Source organism: Arachis hypogaea, chromosome 19 (genome assembly GCF_003086295.3).
Source record: "Arachis hypogaea cultivar Tifrunner chromosome 19, arahy.Tifrunner.gnm2.J5K5, whole genome shotgun sequence".
Taxonomy (NCBI): Eukaryota; Viridiplantae; Streptophyta; class Magnoliopsida; order Fabales; family Fabaceae; genus Arachis; species Arachis hypogaea.
In genome coordinates this window covers 1,781,408-1,797,451 of record NC_092054.1, presented here as the reverse complement: position 1 = coordinate 1,797,451, position 16,044 = coordinate 1,781,408, and the positions used below count along the sequence as shown (strand labels likewise).

General features: G+C 33.6%; 2 protein-coding genes across 3 annotated transcripts; both read left to right on the top strand.

Annotated features, from left to right (window-relative positions):
- The first annotated feature begins 1,708 nt into the window (after window positions 1-1,708).
- Window positions 1,709-3,453, top strand: LOC112775906 (F-box/LRR-repeat protein 14). Its single transcript, XM_025819806.1, has 2 exons — window positions 1,709-2,287; window positions 2,335-3,453. Exons 1-2 carry the CDS (start codon window positions 1,709-1,711, stop codon window positions 3,451-3,453), a joined length of 1,698 nt encoding a protein of 565 aa, XP_025675591.1.
- A 5,547-nt stretch (window positions 3,454-9,000) lies between these two features.
- Window positions 9,001-12,525, top strand: LOC112775894 (F-box/LRR-repeat protein 16-like). Of its 2 annotated transcripts, none has more exons than XM_025819536.3 (2): window positions 9,001-11,038; window positions 12,221-12,525. In XM_025819536.3, exon 1 carries the CDS (start codon window positions 9,208-9,210, stop codon window positions 11,023-11,025), a length of 1,818 nt encoding a protein of 605 aa, XP_025675321.2. In that variant the 5' UTR covers window positions 9,001-9,207; the 3' UTR covers window positions 11,026-11,038; window positions 12,221-12,525. The 2 variants fall into 2 exon arrangements, with proteins under 2 accessions (XP_025675321.2, XP_025675320.2); XM_025819535.3 differs by having other exon boundaries at window positions 12,218-12,525.
- Window positions 12,526-16,044: the final 3,519 nt, after the last annotated feature.

The following is a 16,044-nucleotide window of genomic DNA, read 5'->3' as shown; positions in this document are numbered from 1 at the left end:
CTAAAATCAGGCTCTAAAATTAGTCACTAATATATTTGTATATATAAACTAAATTAAGTTGGTCTAATAGTTAACTCACTAATCCACTTAAACAAATGTCAGGGGTTCGAAATCTTGCTTTGTGCATGCAAAAACCTATCGGCCAGCGACAAACTCTTAAATAGAGTTCAGATCTGCGACGGATTAGTCCTTGACCCTACTGAGAGAAACAAAAAATATATATATTTATGTATAAATACATTTATGATTTGATTTATTTTCAATGTGTATTTATATTCCAACTGTATTTTATATTATTGACTAATTTTAGTGACTGATTTTGGTGTACACGATATAGGGGTGACAAACAGGCCAAAATTCGCTGAGTCGACTCGCAAAGCTTGCCAAAAAAAAGTTGGCCGCCTGAAAATTTGAAACCATCATAATTAAAAAATTCGCTTAACTTGCACCACCTAATCTGCATGCTTTGGCGGGGCGAGCTTTTCCGGCTAGTCTTTTTTTTTTTTTTTTTGTAATTGAAGATGATAATTAAAAATGTTTTAAGTTATAATTTGGATGATGTTTTATGTTTGATTGATTAGAGATTTAAAAATATTTAATTATATGTGTTAGAAATAAGATACTAAATTGGAAAAAGAATGGTATATTATTGAGTGTATTTAAGTTGTCTAGAATGATACATATGGAAGGGTATTTATAGGTGGTAGGAGAATCGAAATAATAAAGATGTAATATCCTATAATAAATATTCAGATACGCTAAATAATGCTAATTGATCATAATTGATTCTAATTATATTCTAACAATATGTTTTAGACAATATTTATTTTATTTTTTATAATATTAGTTTTATTATTTTGTTTCAAAAAATTTAATTGATAATTATGTTTATTATATATCTAGAATTATAAAGATTTTAATGTTTATAAATTTAAAAATTATAAATTTATTAAAATAAGTATAAAATTAAATATTATTTAATATTTAATAATTTATTAATAAAAAGAAATTAATAAAAAAAATAGAAGAAAATACCCACTAATACACTGTTAAACAGAACGGAAGAGAAATTAAGGAGAAGTATAGGAAGACAATGAAAATATTAAATAATGTGAATAATGGATATACCGAATGTTCAATTTAATAAGTATGTAAATGATTACGTTGATTATTTTTAATTTGATGGTTATTCCTTTTAATTCGATTTACTCATATATAATTAACAATAATTGGATGTTCAATTTATTAAATGTGCATATAGTTATTTTAATGTTAGAGTTTATTTAATAATTTGATAATGAAATTCTTTATTATATTATAAATCTATTTTAAAATCTATTATTCACATTATTTATAAAAATTATTGTGTATTTAACAAGAACGAATTCAGAATGAATTTGAATCCTTTTTACTTTAGAGGATAAAGTGAAATCTTTCATCATTGAATATTTTCTTTTGATCCCAACTATAAAATAAATAATAATAAATTATTTTTTATTCTCTAAAATAAAATTCAAAATTTAGAGAATCTAAATCCTTTTAAAATTATCTTACTAAATATAACGAAAGGCTCCAGCCCCCAAAAGGCGAAGTAGCAAACTACTCAGTTTGCCACTCCTAGTCACGATAGCATGGTTGTTTATACTTTATATACCCCCAAACTCCCAACATCTTTCTCCAAAACCCTTCCACACACAAATTGTAGACAATGGCTCCACCGCTGCTGCCGCCGCCACCACCATCATCATCAAAAAGAACTTGTAGACACCAAGAAACACATTTGCCAGATGAGTGTTGGGAATTAATTTTGAAACACATCAGCGACCATCTAGATCACGAATCACTCTCCCTCGTCTCACGCCAGCTCCGTTTCCTTACCAACCGCCTCCGCACCGACCTCTCCGTTCTCGACCCTGTCCCCCCTCTCCTTCCCGCCCTCTTCCGCCGTTTTCCCAACCTGACGACCATCAAAATCACGCGCTACTTCACGGGTGACATCAACGCGCTCCTCTCCCAAATCGCTTCGCTCGACCTACCCTCACTCCATTCCCTCGACTTGTCTCACCAACCCACCTTCCCCTCACATGGGTTGCGACAATTCTCCGAAAAGTTTCCAACTTTGAAATCACTCAACTGTTCCTTCATGCCTCAGGATTTGTGCTTAATTGTCGAGTGCTTCCCGAACCTCGAAGAAATCGATGTGAGTTTCCCTCCGTATAATTGTGATGAGATAACAGATTATTCCCATGTAAAGGCTTTTGCTTCAGGGCTTAAGAAGCTTAGAAAGGTGAATATTTCAGGTAACCGTGAATTTCCATTTTCACCTTGTGTCAGAATTGTCATTTTCTAGAAGAGCTTATTGTTCTTGAAACCCGCGGTCGTCCTCAGATTGCCAATGCGATCCGTCAGAGACCCCAATTGAGATCTTTGGCTTTTAGCGGTTTGTACCATAGGTTTTCGGAGTTTATTGATGCATTGGTGAATTTGAAGGGTTTGACTTGTCTTGATTTGTCTTATTGCCGTGTATCTGATGAGGTCTTGTGTGCTGTTGCGGAAGAAGGCCTTCCCTTGAGGGAACTCTCTCTGCCTTCTTGTAAGGAATATGGATACGATGGGATTTCTTGTTTACTAAGAAAGTGTAATAATTTACAGTATCTGGATCTTGAGAACACAGAGTTTCTGAATGATCAGTGTGTGATTGAGTTGTCTTTGCTTCTTGGTAATTTGAACTTTGTGAAACTTAATAGGAATAAAAAGCTTACTGATTTGAGCTTGTTAGCCATTATGCGAAACTGCCCTCGGATAACGGATATCAGGATGGAGACAACTGGTGTTGGGAAGCAGAAGTTGGAGGAGGAGGATTGTTTGATTGTGAATTCTCAAGTAAAGTTTCTCTATTTGGCTCAGAATTCTTGGTTGGACGATAAAAGTGTCACTATGCTTGCTTCCGTATGCCCCAACTTGGAGAAGATGGATTTGAGCTATTGCGGGATGGTTTCAAAGGGTGCTATGGAAGTTTTGTGGAGGTGTTGTAAGATTCAGCACTTGGACTTAGCTTATCTAGGATATAGGCTCTGTCAGTTTCAGTTTAAGGTTAACTTTGAAGTTCCTACATTGTTTGTGTTGAATTTGTCATCGTCGAGAATTAGCAATGAAGAACTCTCTCTTATTTCAAAAAGTTGTTACAACTTAAAAGAACTCAAATTGGAATATTGTGACAAAATCACTGTCAGTGGAGTAAAGCTGGTGGTGAAATATTGCAAGCAACTAAGAATGATAAGTTTGTATTCTTGTGAAAACGTATCTTCTGATGTCATTGCTTGGATGGTATTGACAAGGCCATCGTTGAAAAAAATAACATATGCTAGTGGTGCGGTTGTTGGCAAGAGAGATCTCTTACTGAGTCATGGATGCTTTGCTCACTGGGATTGGCTGGGATCTAAGTTAATTTAACTGAATCTTGGTCGGGAAGTAAAATATGGATGTGAAACATGGAGGAATCTTCATTTCCTTTAAGAGGATCTCCGATGCTTGATTTTAGTTTAATTTTATTTTGGATTTTACAATATGTCACATAAGTATTTATGGGATCATATATTATAAAAATTGATTTGATACTCAATATGAAATTTGTTATTTTAATAGTTGGTTTAATTTCAGTTTATTAACAAATTATAATGTTTATTTAATGAGTTTAATGGATTATATGGTTGCATTGCATTGATTTTTCTTTAAAATGATATGGTATTACTGATACGAATATCATTTTAAAGATTATATTTGGGTAATGCTAGGTAGACAAAAAAAACAGTCAAAACTTGTCTTATTTAGCATTAATTAATTATCGCAACAATTAATGAATGCTAAATAAGGCAAGTTATGGCTGTTTTTGACTGATTTTCTTTGGTTACCAAACATTTTCGATTATATTTAATATAAATTTTAATTTCAAATCAATTCAATTAGTTGGAGTTGTTCTTAGTAACTTTGAAAGATAGTGAATGTATCACAATTTGCATTAATTATAGTTTCCTAAAATGCTAATCTTGCATGTTATTGAGGAGCTTAATTATAGTTTCCTAAAATGCTAATCTTGTATGTTATTGAGGAAGAAGCTCCGCACTTTCTTAGGGGGTGATGAAGAGTTTTGGGCTCTTACCTTTGGTTTTTCATCATTCAAGAACTTTTTTTTGGTGTCCAATAAAGGAAAGAACAAAGAACAACTAAGTTGGAGATATCATCTCCTTCCTAATGATATGATCAACAACACTACAAGGAAGTAAAAACTCAGAGTAAGGACAATAATGGCTAGTCGCTGTTTTAGCTAAATGATCTGAGTTCGGGGAATGGATCTTCTCCATTTTTTTTTACTGGAGAGAATAAAGTGTGATCTTTTTCACCTTTAATTCTATAAATGGGACTAGAAATTAATAAGAGAGAGAACAATGAATAGTGAGATCAAACACTGGATACTATCCAGTTTTTTTTCCACTGGAGAGGATCCACTCCCCGGAGTTCGCTATTCGTTGAATCAATTGAACATAAACCACCCAATTACGTTGCAGCACCTCAGAAATCTTCAAAAGGTCTGTGTCTTCTCTCTGCATCAGGGATGAATATTTTTTAATCAAGAAATAAGCATCTAAACAAAAAGACCCCTCCAAATTGCGAATAGTTACACCAAATAATAGTTTCTATCGGAATGTTTGCTGAACAGTCCAATTAACTATTTACCCGTACTGTCTTGTATAGCAGACCCAAAACCAACAAGTTGGTCTGTTCAAAAAGACTAGCATCACAGTTTAATTTAACAACATTGATTGAAAGAGGACACCAAAAATCACACAAAGAGAGATGATATGTCACCTTATTAGAACGCTCAATAGCAGCATACTCAGCTGCAATAGTGCCTAATAAGTTTGAGAACTTTCTCCTTACTCCAAATGTCATTTGGATTAAAAATATCATTGTTTCTGTCCCTCCAAAACCACCAAAAGTCTGCTGCAAAAATTTCTTCACTAGTCCGAAGTTTTATACGAAGCCAACTTTAAAAATCTAAGGAGACATCCCAAGTTTGTATTCCCACCTTCAAGCTCTCCCAAATCGGCTTCACTTTATTACAAAGTCTAAGGCAGTGTTTTGCAGTTTCTGCCTTCAAGCTCTCCCAAATCGGCTTCACTTTATTACAAAGTCTAAGACAGTGTTTTGCAGTTTCTGTCTCTGGTGCTTCATTATGGGGCAAAGATCTGTTGCTGTTAAGCGTCTATGGTAACGGAAGCTGGCAGTGGAAATGGCCTCATGCAGGATGAGCCACATCACCCCCTTGATCTTTTTAGGTATTCTCAAACGCCAGAAACACAACCAATTCTCATTTGTATCCCATGCAACCTTTCTTTCAAGGAGCCATTCATAACCATTCCTTGTTGAGAAAGCCTTTGAGACATTAGATTGTAAGTTGTAATATTTAGCTTTAGGGCCTCAAATAACACAGCATAAAGAGTTTGAGCCTTGCCAACAAGTATTTTAAAGGATTAGATAAAATAATAAAAAACTATATAGTTAAAATCTTTTAGTGTATTTATAATGTATTTATTAAAAGAAATCTAATCATTTTCATTAGTAGCGATATTACCAAACTCTCCAAGAACACTTGTTTAGAAAGAAAACCTTAAAACATTAGTTCCCTTCATTTATTGGTCTTGTTCTTTTGTTTTGTTTCTCTTTTCTATTTATAAGCTAAGGAAGATATCTTTTTCCTTCTATCTTCTTCTATTTTTCTTCCAATGATGTTAATTCTTTTATACAAAAATTATATGTCTAAAATTCATGACACAAGAACCTACAAATTCTTATCTATTCAAGTATTGTGAAACAACATAATATAACTCAGATCAATAGCATCTATGTTATCCTAATAAAATTACTACACTTCTTTCGTTCTAAAGTATGTTATTTTGACCTGTCAAAAAAAAAAAGTGCATTATTTTAAAGATTCAAGGTATTAACCATAAATTATATTTAAATACACTCAAAAAATTTACAGTGATAAATATTTTCAAGTGTGGCTACTAATTCCAAAAACGGAATAAAATAACTAATTTGGCATGCATATATATGAAGTGTTCTGCAAAATTATACTCATATATATGAAACAATGCTAAATTATACTCATAAACATAATTCAAACCAGTTACTATTAATGAGACATCTGCATAATTTTTACTCACCTTGCTCTACAATGAAGTGTTATACACCAAGCATTATTCAATGAACCGGAACAAGCCAAGAATCTGAATCTTCCCATTCTTCTCCAAAGACAACCTAGAAGCTTTCTTGTTCAGCAAGAGAATACCTCCATGCATAGAGAAGAATCTGACCTCCTTCTAAAGACCATGGAAGCACTTCACCGAAATTATACTTTTTGATTTTTTTAATTATTTTTTTTATCTTTTTTTTTTTTTTTTTTATTGTTTCTTTTTATTTTATTTTTTTTTTGTACTTTTTATATTATTATTTCACTTAATTTGATTTACTGAAAAATCTACAAATACATTCACAAATTTTGTCATAATTTAACCTTAATTTACTGAGAAATAATTTGTTCACTTTCCAAAAGACAATTTTTTTTATTAATACTTTTAATTAAAAAATAAAAAAAAATGGTACAGAACTAAGGGCCTTCAGTACCATGCATCACGTTATAGGATAAATGATGCTCAATGATATGTTGATCCAACCCCTGCAAGTTTGGGGAATGGATCCTCTCAATTGTTGAAAAAAAATTGAGAGAGTAAAGTGTAATCTATAACCCTTCAATACATTTTCTCATGTTTTCTCGTGGTCCCACTTATAACAATTAATGGTGAGATCACGCTTTACTCCCTTAATTGTTAAAAAAAATTGAGAGGATCCATTTTCGCAAGTTTGTGGTCTCATCCATAGACATAACCGTTGGCTCCCCTGGCACCATCTTATCCCCTAATTCAAGTTGTAATGACATGAAGTGCCTATTGGTACAACGATGGCTCGCTGAGAACTTCTCATCACACCAATAGCATAACTCTTTTTTCTTTTTACTTTGGACTTCATCCGGAGTAAGTTTTTGAGTGGAATTTCTGGTAGTGTTTGGTAGGGGCTGTTGTGGTGGTGTAGAAAGAAGTGGAGGAAGGAATTGGCGGCATTAGATCACGGAGTACAATTAGCTAAAGCAACAAATTCAGAATAATACTCACTCACTGTTACATGTTGTTGAAGCTTGAAGAGCAATTCCTTGGGAGACTCGAACAATGAAGGTCCAAACTCGAGCTCAATCGTCCTCTTGAGTTGAGTTCAGGAACGAAACTGTGTCGCTCGCTGTGATAATTGATACCATGGAATGGCCGCTCCCGACATTTGAACCGCTGCTAAACCCACCTGTTCTTCATCGGGAGCCCGGAAGAAATCGAAATATTGATCCATGGAGAAAATCCAACCCAAGGCATCACTCCCATCAAATTTCAACAGATTGACGTTCACCCTTTGGAGTTGCAATCCCGCGCGAAATGGCGGATCCCCAGTTGAGCTCGCACGATATGAGAACTCACGAGAAGGAGAGTTGAAGCGGTGCGGATTATGAAACAGTTGCGTAATAGAGGACTGAAGCGTGTCAAATTTGAGATTCATAGCCTCAGAGGTTCTGGCCCTCTCAGCTCTATGTTCCTCCGCCGCCGATTTAATCATCTGGTAAAGTTTCTTAATCTCTGTCTCCATACCCTTCATTCTGGTAGCGTTTGGTGGAGAGACAGAGACGGAAAGACTGAGACTGAGACTGAGAGACAGAGACTAAGAGACAGAGATTGAAATAAATCTCAGTATTCTGTTTGGTGCAAAATGAGAGACAGGAATTGAAATAAGAATGAAACTCTAATTTAATTTGCGCAAAGGGTAAAATTGGAATTAAATAATTGAAATAAAAGTATTTTAAGTATAAAATATTATTAAAATTTCAGTCTCTATCTCTAAAAATTTTAGTCTCCTGTGTCCCTACTTTTTGGAGGTATTGAAATACTGAAATTTTAAAGATAGAGACAAAAATTTTAGTACCAGTCTCTAAACTAACAAATACCAATAAAAAGGTGTTGCAGTAGAAATTTTCACTAATAAGAAATATTGATTCAATTATGTATGAAGAGGTAATGTCAATTTCAATGGACAGTAATTTCAGGAAATACTAAATGATGTGATAACAATAAATGAAGTCATAAAAAAATTAAGGAATAAAAATTCAGCTGCATCTCAGCCATAGAGAAACATTCATTAAGAGACTTGAAAGAGGAGGAAGAGGTTTAACAATTAAGAAAGAAGTAGCAATGAAAAGAATAGAAGAATAAAAGATTTACCACACACGCCTCAAGGGCATATCATTGCAACCTCCTGTTAATAACCTTCTCTCTAGCACTACGCCTTGGTCCCGCTCATCCTGATCGATTATTGTGTATCCCGTATTTGTAACTAAGCCAATATTGTAATTTGTGGCACTCACTTCATGTATCTTCTTTTTTTCATTAATTACCATAACATATAGCTAACACTTTTTTTATATTTAAATTAAGAAAAAATCTAGAGACTAATTATAATATAAACTAACTAAATTAACTCCTTTTTATTTTTAGATTTTGAAATTCAAAAAGTTAGGATAGTAAAATCTTTTTTATAAAAAATTTATTTTTCAATTAATTGACTAGAGTTGATTTTATTCTTATTTAGTACCAAATAAAATAATATTAATTAAATGTCTAAACTCTTAAAAGAATATCTAATTCCAATATAAATCACCTCAACCGACACTTTTAATTTTTAATTTTAAAATTTTAAAAATACAAATTATAAAAAAATGTTTATAATAAATTTATTTTTTAATTAATTAACTCTAATGGGCTTTGGACCTAATTAGTTCTCTAGCCGAACTCATGCATAAATAATTTACAACGATACCCACTTTGACAGTTTATAAATTTACATCTTTTAAATTTTAAATTTTATTTTAAAAGATAAAATATGATCTAACAATATTTATTTTATATAAAAAAAATATTAAAAAAATTATTTAATAATAAAAAATTTCCCTTTATTCTCTAAAATAAAAATAAAAAATTTAGAGATGTAAATGGAATAGTTTATAATCCCAGACTTTTTCTCTAAAACCTTTCCACACAAAAATCGTAGACAATGGCTCCACAGCCGCCGCCACCATCATCATCATCATCATCATCAAGAATTTGTAGACACCAAGAGCCACATTTACCAGATGAGTGTTGGGAATTAATTTTCAAACACATCAGCGACCATCTAGATCACGAATCACTCTCCCTCGTCTCACGCCAGCTCCTTTTCCTTACCAACCGCCTCCGCACCGACCTCTCCGTTCTCGACCCTGTCCCCCCTCTCCTTCCCGCCCTCCTCCGCCGTTTTCGCAACCTGACGACCATCAAAATCACGCGCTACTTCACGGGTGACATCAACGCGCTCCTCTCCCAAATCGCTTTGTTCGACCTACCCTCACTCCGTTCCCTCGACCTGTCCCACCAACCCACCTTCCCCTCACATGGGTTGCGACAATTCTCCCAAAAGTTTCCAACTTTGAAGTCACTCAACTGTTCCTTCACGCCTCAGGATTTGGGCTTAATTGTCGAGTGCTTCCCGAACCTCGAAGAAATCGACGTGAGTTTCCCTCCGAATAATTCTGATGAGATAACAGATTATTCCCGTGTAATGGCCTTTGCTTCAGGGCTTAAGAAGCTTAGAAAGGTGAATGTTTCAGGTAACCGTAAATTTCGGAACTCTCACATTTTCACCTTGTGTCAGAATTGTCATTTTTTAGAAGAGCTTATTGTTCTTAAATCAACCAGCAAGCTTAGTGTGATAAGACAGATGGCTAACGCGATCCGTCAGAGACCCCAATTGAGGTCTTTGGCTTTTAGCGGTTCGCATGATAAGATTTCGGAGTTCATTGATGCATTGGTAAATTTGAAGGGTTTGACTTGTCTTGAGTTGTCTTGGTCGTGCATATCTGACGAGGTCTTGTGTGCTGTTGCGGAAGAAGGCCTTCCCTTGAGGAAACTCTCTCTGCAATACAGTATCGGATATGGATACCATGGGATTTCTCGCTTGTTGAGAAAGTGTAACCATTTACAATATTTAGATCTTGAGAGCACAGAATATCTGAATGATCAGCGGGTGGGTGAGTTGTCTTTGCTTCTTGGTAACTTAAACTTTGTGAAACTTAATAGGAATAGAGAGCTTACTGATTTGAGTTTGTTCGCCATAATGCGTAACTGCCCTTTGATAACTGAGATCAGGATGGAAAGTACCTGTCTTGGGAAGAAGAAGGTGGAGGAGAATTTTTTGGTTGTGAATTATTCTCATGTGAAGTTTCTCTATTTGGCTAATAATTTATGGCTTGGTGATAGAAGTCTCACTATACTTGCTTCCGTATGCCCAAACTTGGAGATAATGGATTTGAGCGATTGCGGGACCCATTCAAAGGGTGCTATTGAAGTTTTATCGAGGTGTTGTAAGATTCTTCGCTTGGACTTTGCTCATTTAGGATACAAGGAGTTTCCGTTTAAGGTTAACTTTGAAGTTCCTACATTGTTCGTGTTGAATTTGTCATGGTCGATAATTGGCAATGAAGAACCCTCTCTTATTTCAAAGAATTGTTACAACTTAAAAGAACTTAAATTGGAATATTGTAGCAAAATCACGGCGAGTGGGGTAAAGCAGGTGGTAAAAGATTGCAAGCAACTAAGAATGATAAGTTTGTATTCTTGTAAAAACATATCTACTGATGTCATTGCTTGGATGTTATTGGCAAGGTCATCGTTGAGAAAAATAACATTTGCTAGTGACACGGGCCGGAGGGATCTCTCTCTACGTCATGGATGCGTTGTTGGCTGGGATCTAAGCGGTGGTTGGTTGGGACTAAGCGGTCGTTGGTTGGGATTCCGTGGGATTACTAACGTAACTGATTCTCTCCTAATCCGATAGGTCAATAACTAAGGTGTGTTTGGATTTGCTATGGAGAAGAGAGAAGTTTGTTTGAACTTCGCTTCATCTTTATGTTTGGCAATATTTTTATTCTATAAATGGCAATATTTTTATTCTATAAATCATAGAAGTGATTTTTGTCTTCAACTCACATTTACCAAAAGCTAAAAATTCTAGCTTTTTCGTTCAGCTTTTCACGTTGGATTTAACTTCTATGTACTAATTATGTTCTTTATTATTTATATATTTATTGTTTTCTTTTTTCTAATATATCTTTTTAATATTTTTTATGCATATTATTTTTTTTATAAAATTTCTGTTTTTTTATATGAATTCTTTTACTGTTATTGTTATTTCTTCTTTGTATAGAATGTTTTTTTTATTTTGTATTATGATTCTATTAATCTTATTAGAGTATTAAAGAATACTGAGAATACTAAAAAAAATATTAAAATTTATTTAAATATTTAAAATAAAATTATAAGATAACATAAAATAATTATTTAAATTCATGTCCTTTTCTATAATTTTCTATCTAAAAGTGATTTTGAATAATGTAATCTAAACGATATTTAGTTTACTCTAATCCATTTTGAATAAAAATTACCAAACATAATTCACGTTAATACTAACTCACATTTGATCAAAATCACTTTTACAAAATCAATTTTATACAAACCGTCATTTGTAAACGGTAATCCAAACATATATTAATTTATTGCAGATTTAAATTCTATTTAAAAATTTGTCACTGCATTCATAAGGCGGGATTCGAATCTTCCAACACTTGCTTACTTGAACACTTGCTTACTTGTATGTTACTAAGGAAGAAGCTCTACACTTTCTTAAGGATAAAGAGTTTTGGGCCGTTACCTTTGGTTTTTCACTATTTAAGAGTTTGAGTCTTGCCAACAAGTATTTTAAAGGATTTGATAAATAATAAAAAAATTATATAGTTAAAATCTTTTAGTATATTTATAATGTATTTATTAAAAGAAATTTGATCATTTTTAGTAGTGGTAGTAATATTACCAATCCTCCAAGAACACTTGTTTAAAAAGAAAACTTAGAATATTAATTCCCTTCATTTATTACTTTATTAGTCTTGTTCTTTGTTTTGTTTCTCTTTTCTATTTATAAGCTAAAGAAGATATCTTTTTTTCTCTTTTCTATTTATGGCTTCGGAGAGTAGCAGGCGTGAAATCATTTGCGAGACTGATAGCCTAGAAGCTTTCTTGTTCAGCAAGAGAATACCTCCATGCATAGAGAAGAATCTGACCTCCTTCTAAAGATTATGGAAGCACTTCACCGAAATTATACACTTTTGGTTGATTTGTTTTAGGATTAATTAATTTTTCATTTAGTCAAAGTTTCTTGCCTTGCTTAATTGGTATGTTTAATGGAGATTGAATCTCAAACTCTTTTCACATATCTAGTACTATGTAATCAAAAGCAAATCTGTTATATTAACAAGCTAAGCAAATAAACTTTAAAATCGAGGGTTAGTTATCTCACTTAATCACTTAATTTAAAAGGTAAGTTACTACTAAACTGAAATTACTTTCTTGTTCTTCATTAACCAAATGGATTATTATCTACTTGAGCAGAAAAACGCAATGATATTTTTGGGTTAATAGTAAAATGCTCCTTAAAAATTAGGTATGTACTTTAAATTAGTTTTTGAAAAATATAATCTTAAGTCAAATTGATTTTTTTTAATCAATTACACCATAATATGCAACACTTTATCAATATCATTTATCATATAACAAATTTGATTTATTGAAAAATCTACAAATACATTCATAAATTTTGTCATAATTTAACCTTAATTTATTGAGAAATAATTTGTTCACTTTTCAAAAGACAAAATTTTTTTTATTAATACTTTTAATTAAAAAATAAAAAAATGGTACAGAATTAAGGGCCTTCAGTACCATGCATCACATTATAGGATAAATGATGCTCAATGATATATTGATTCAACCCCTGCAAGTTTGCGGTCTCATCCATAGACACAACTGTTGGCTCCTCTGGCACCATCTCATCCCTCAACTCAAGTTGTAATGACATAAAGTGTCTATTGGTACAATGATGGCTCGCTGAGAACTTCTCATCACACCAATAACATAACCCTTTTTTCTTTTTACTTTGGACTTCATCCAGAGTAAGTTTTCGAGTGGAATTTCTGGTAGTGTTTGGTAGAGACTGTTGTGGTGGTGTAGGAAAAAGTGGAGGAAGGAATTGGTGTGCATTAGGTCGCGGAGTAGCAACAACAGCTTGGTTAGCAAACTGGGGGCGATGGGCAGCCGACCCTGTAGCGTGACGGGATTCGAGAGTAAATTTATCCTCATACAATCTTGCCAAAGTCACAGCACGCATCAAACTCGGGAGACACTGAACTTTCACTTCCCTTCGAATAGCCTATCTTAATCCGCTTATAAAATAATCCCTAAGGGTATTAGGCGGTTTAATCTGAGTACAATTAGCTAAAGCAACAAATTCAAAATAATACTCACTCACTGTTTTATGTTGTTGAAGCTTGAAGAGCAATTTCTTGGGAGACTCGAACAATGAAGGTCCAAAGTCGAGCTCAATCTCCCTCTTGAGTTGAGTCCAGGAACGAAACTGTGTCACTCGCTGTGATAATTGATACCATGGAATGGCCGCTCCCGACATTTGAACCGCTGCTAAACCCACCTGTCCTTCATCGGGAACCCGCAAGAAATCGAAATATTGATCCATGGAGAAAATCCAACCCAAGGCATCACTCCCATCAAATTTCGGCAGATCGACGTTCACCTTCGAGGTTGTAATCCCGCGCGAAATGGCGGGTCCCTAGTTGAGTTCACACCATATGACGAGAAGGAGAGTTGGAGCGGTGCAGATTATGGAGCAGTTGCGTAATAGAGGACTGAAGCGTGTCAAATTTGAGATTTAGAGGCTCTGGCCCTCTCAGCTCTATGTTCCTCCGCCGCCGATTCAATCATTTGGTAAAGTTTTCTTAATTTCTGCCTCCATACCTTTCATTCTCGTGTTGTCCCTGACAGACATGATCAGTGAAAACACCAATGAAAGGGTGTTGCAGTAAAAAATTTCACTAACAAAAAATATTTATGGGTAAAGTATATTTTTTGTTCTTGAAGTTTGACAAAAGTTTCAAAAATATCCCTAAGTTTTATTTTGTTTCAATTTTGTCCTAAAAGTTTTCTATTTGCATCAAATATACCCCGAACGGCTAATTTTTCAAAAAATTTAAGACCAATTCAACAACGATTTCATAAGAACAACCCTCAACACAAGTAAATCAAGCATAGTTTTCATGCATTATTGTTAGATTGGTCTTAATTTTTTTGAAAATTTAGCCGTTAAGGGTATATTTGATGCAAATCGAAAACTTCTAGGACAAAATTGAAACAAAATAAAACTTAAGGGTATTTTTGAAATTTTTGCTAAACTTCAGGGACAAAAAATATACTTTACCCAATATTTATTCAATTATGTATGGAGAGGTAACGTCAATTTCAATGGACAGTAATTTCAGAAAGTACTAAATGATGTGATAATAACAAATGAAGTCATAAAAGAATTAAGAAATAAAAATTCGGCTGCATCTCAACTACAGGGAGTATCCATCAAGAGACCTGGAAAAGGAGGAAGAGATTTAACAATTACAAAAGAAGTAGCAATGAAAAGAATAGAAGAATAAAAGGTTTAGTGTCCCGTATTTGTAATTAACCCAGTATTGCAATTTGTGACGCTCCCTTCATGCATCTCCCTTTTTTTATTAATAACCATAACATATAGCTAACACTTTTTTTATATTTAAATTAAGAAAAAATCTAGAGACTAATTATAATATAAACTAACTAAATTAACTCCTTTTTAATTTTAGATTTTGAAATTCGAAAAATTAGGAAAGTAATTTTTTTAATAACGAATTTATTTTTTAATTAATTGACTAGAGTTGATTTCATTCCTATTTAGTATCGAATAAAATAATATTAGCTAAATGTCTAAACCATTAAAAAAATCTAATTCCAATATAAATCACCTCAACCGACACTCTTAATTTTTAATTTTAAAATTTATAAAATACAAATTATAAAAAAAATGTTTATAATAAATTTATTTTTTAATTAATTAACTCTAATGGGATTTGGACCTAATTATTTTTTTTTTTGGTTTACCCAAACGGTATCCCCCAACCTGACAGGTTAAGGACTAATCCGTCGCGGATCTAAGTTCCATTTAAGGGTCTGTTGTTGGCCAATGAGTTGCTGCTAGGGATGTGCATGGGCCGGGTGAAACCGGGTTTGATGTGACCCAGACTCGGCCCGAAATATATATCGGGCCTATTTGTTAGACTCGAACCCAGCCCTAGACCCGATGAAACTTGTACACTTTTGGGCCACGATTATACCGGGTAAAACCGGGTGAAAATCGGGCCGTTAACATTATATTACCTTGATACCTTCTTGTAAGTTAGCAGGTAAAAATATCCAAATTTACAAAACTCCAACCATTATTTGACATGGTAAAATTTACTTAGAAAAATATAACAAGAACCAAGTCTTCTCTAAAATTAAAGCATAACCATAATCAATACTAATATTGCCTAATAACACCAAATATTTAAATCAATACAAATAACACAATATTATGCATTAGTCTAAAGTCTTATGTATTTTAAACATAAAATATTAACTTATAGTCTTATATATAATGACTAATAACACAAAATATGAAGGTTTACAATACTTAAATTCCACATAATAATAGCCATCATCCATCACTAATAATACAAAATATTAATTGTGTATGATGACCGGGCCACCGAGCCGATTTCGAGTGACCCGAGCTATGGTCCGGACCCGACCCTAAATAATGATCGGGTCTATTTTTGAGACCCTTATCCAGCCCTAAACCCAATAAAATCACACCAAATTAGCTCCTAAAGTGTTCGAAACCGGGCCGAATTTTTGGGCCGGGCCAGACCATGCACACCCCTAGTTGCTG

Excerpts from the sequence above, each read along its gene's own strand:
- LOC112775906 (XM_025819806.1), top strand. The coding sequence starts at position 1,709 with ATGGCTCCACCGCTGCTGCCGCCGCCACCACCATCATCATCAAAAAGA. Across the intron at positions 2,288-2,334 it reads GGCTTAAGAAGCTTAGAAAG|AATTGTCATTTTCTAGAAGA; the intron begins GTGAATATTTCA and ends ACCTTGTGTCAG.
- LOC112775894 (XM_025819536.3), top strand. The coding sequence starts at position 9,208 with ATGGCTCCACAGCCGCCGCCACCATCATCATCATCATCATCATCAAGA.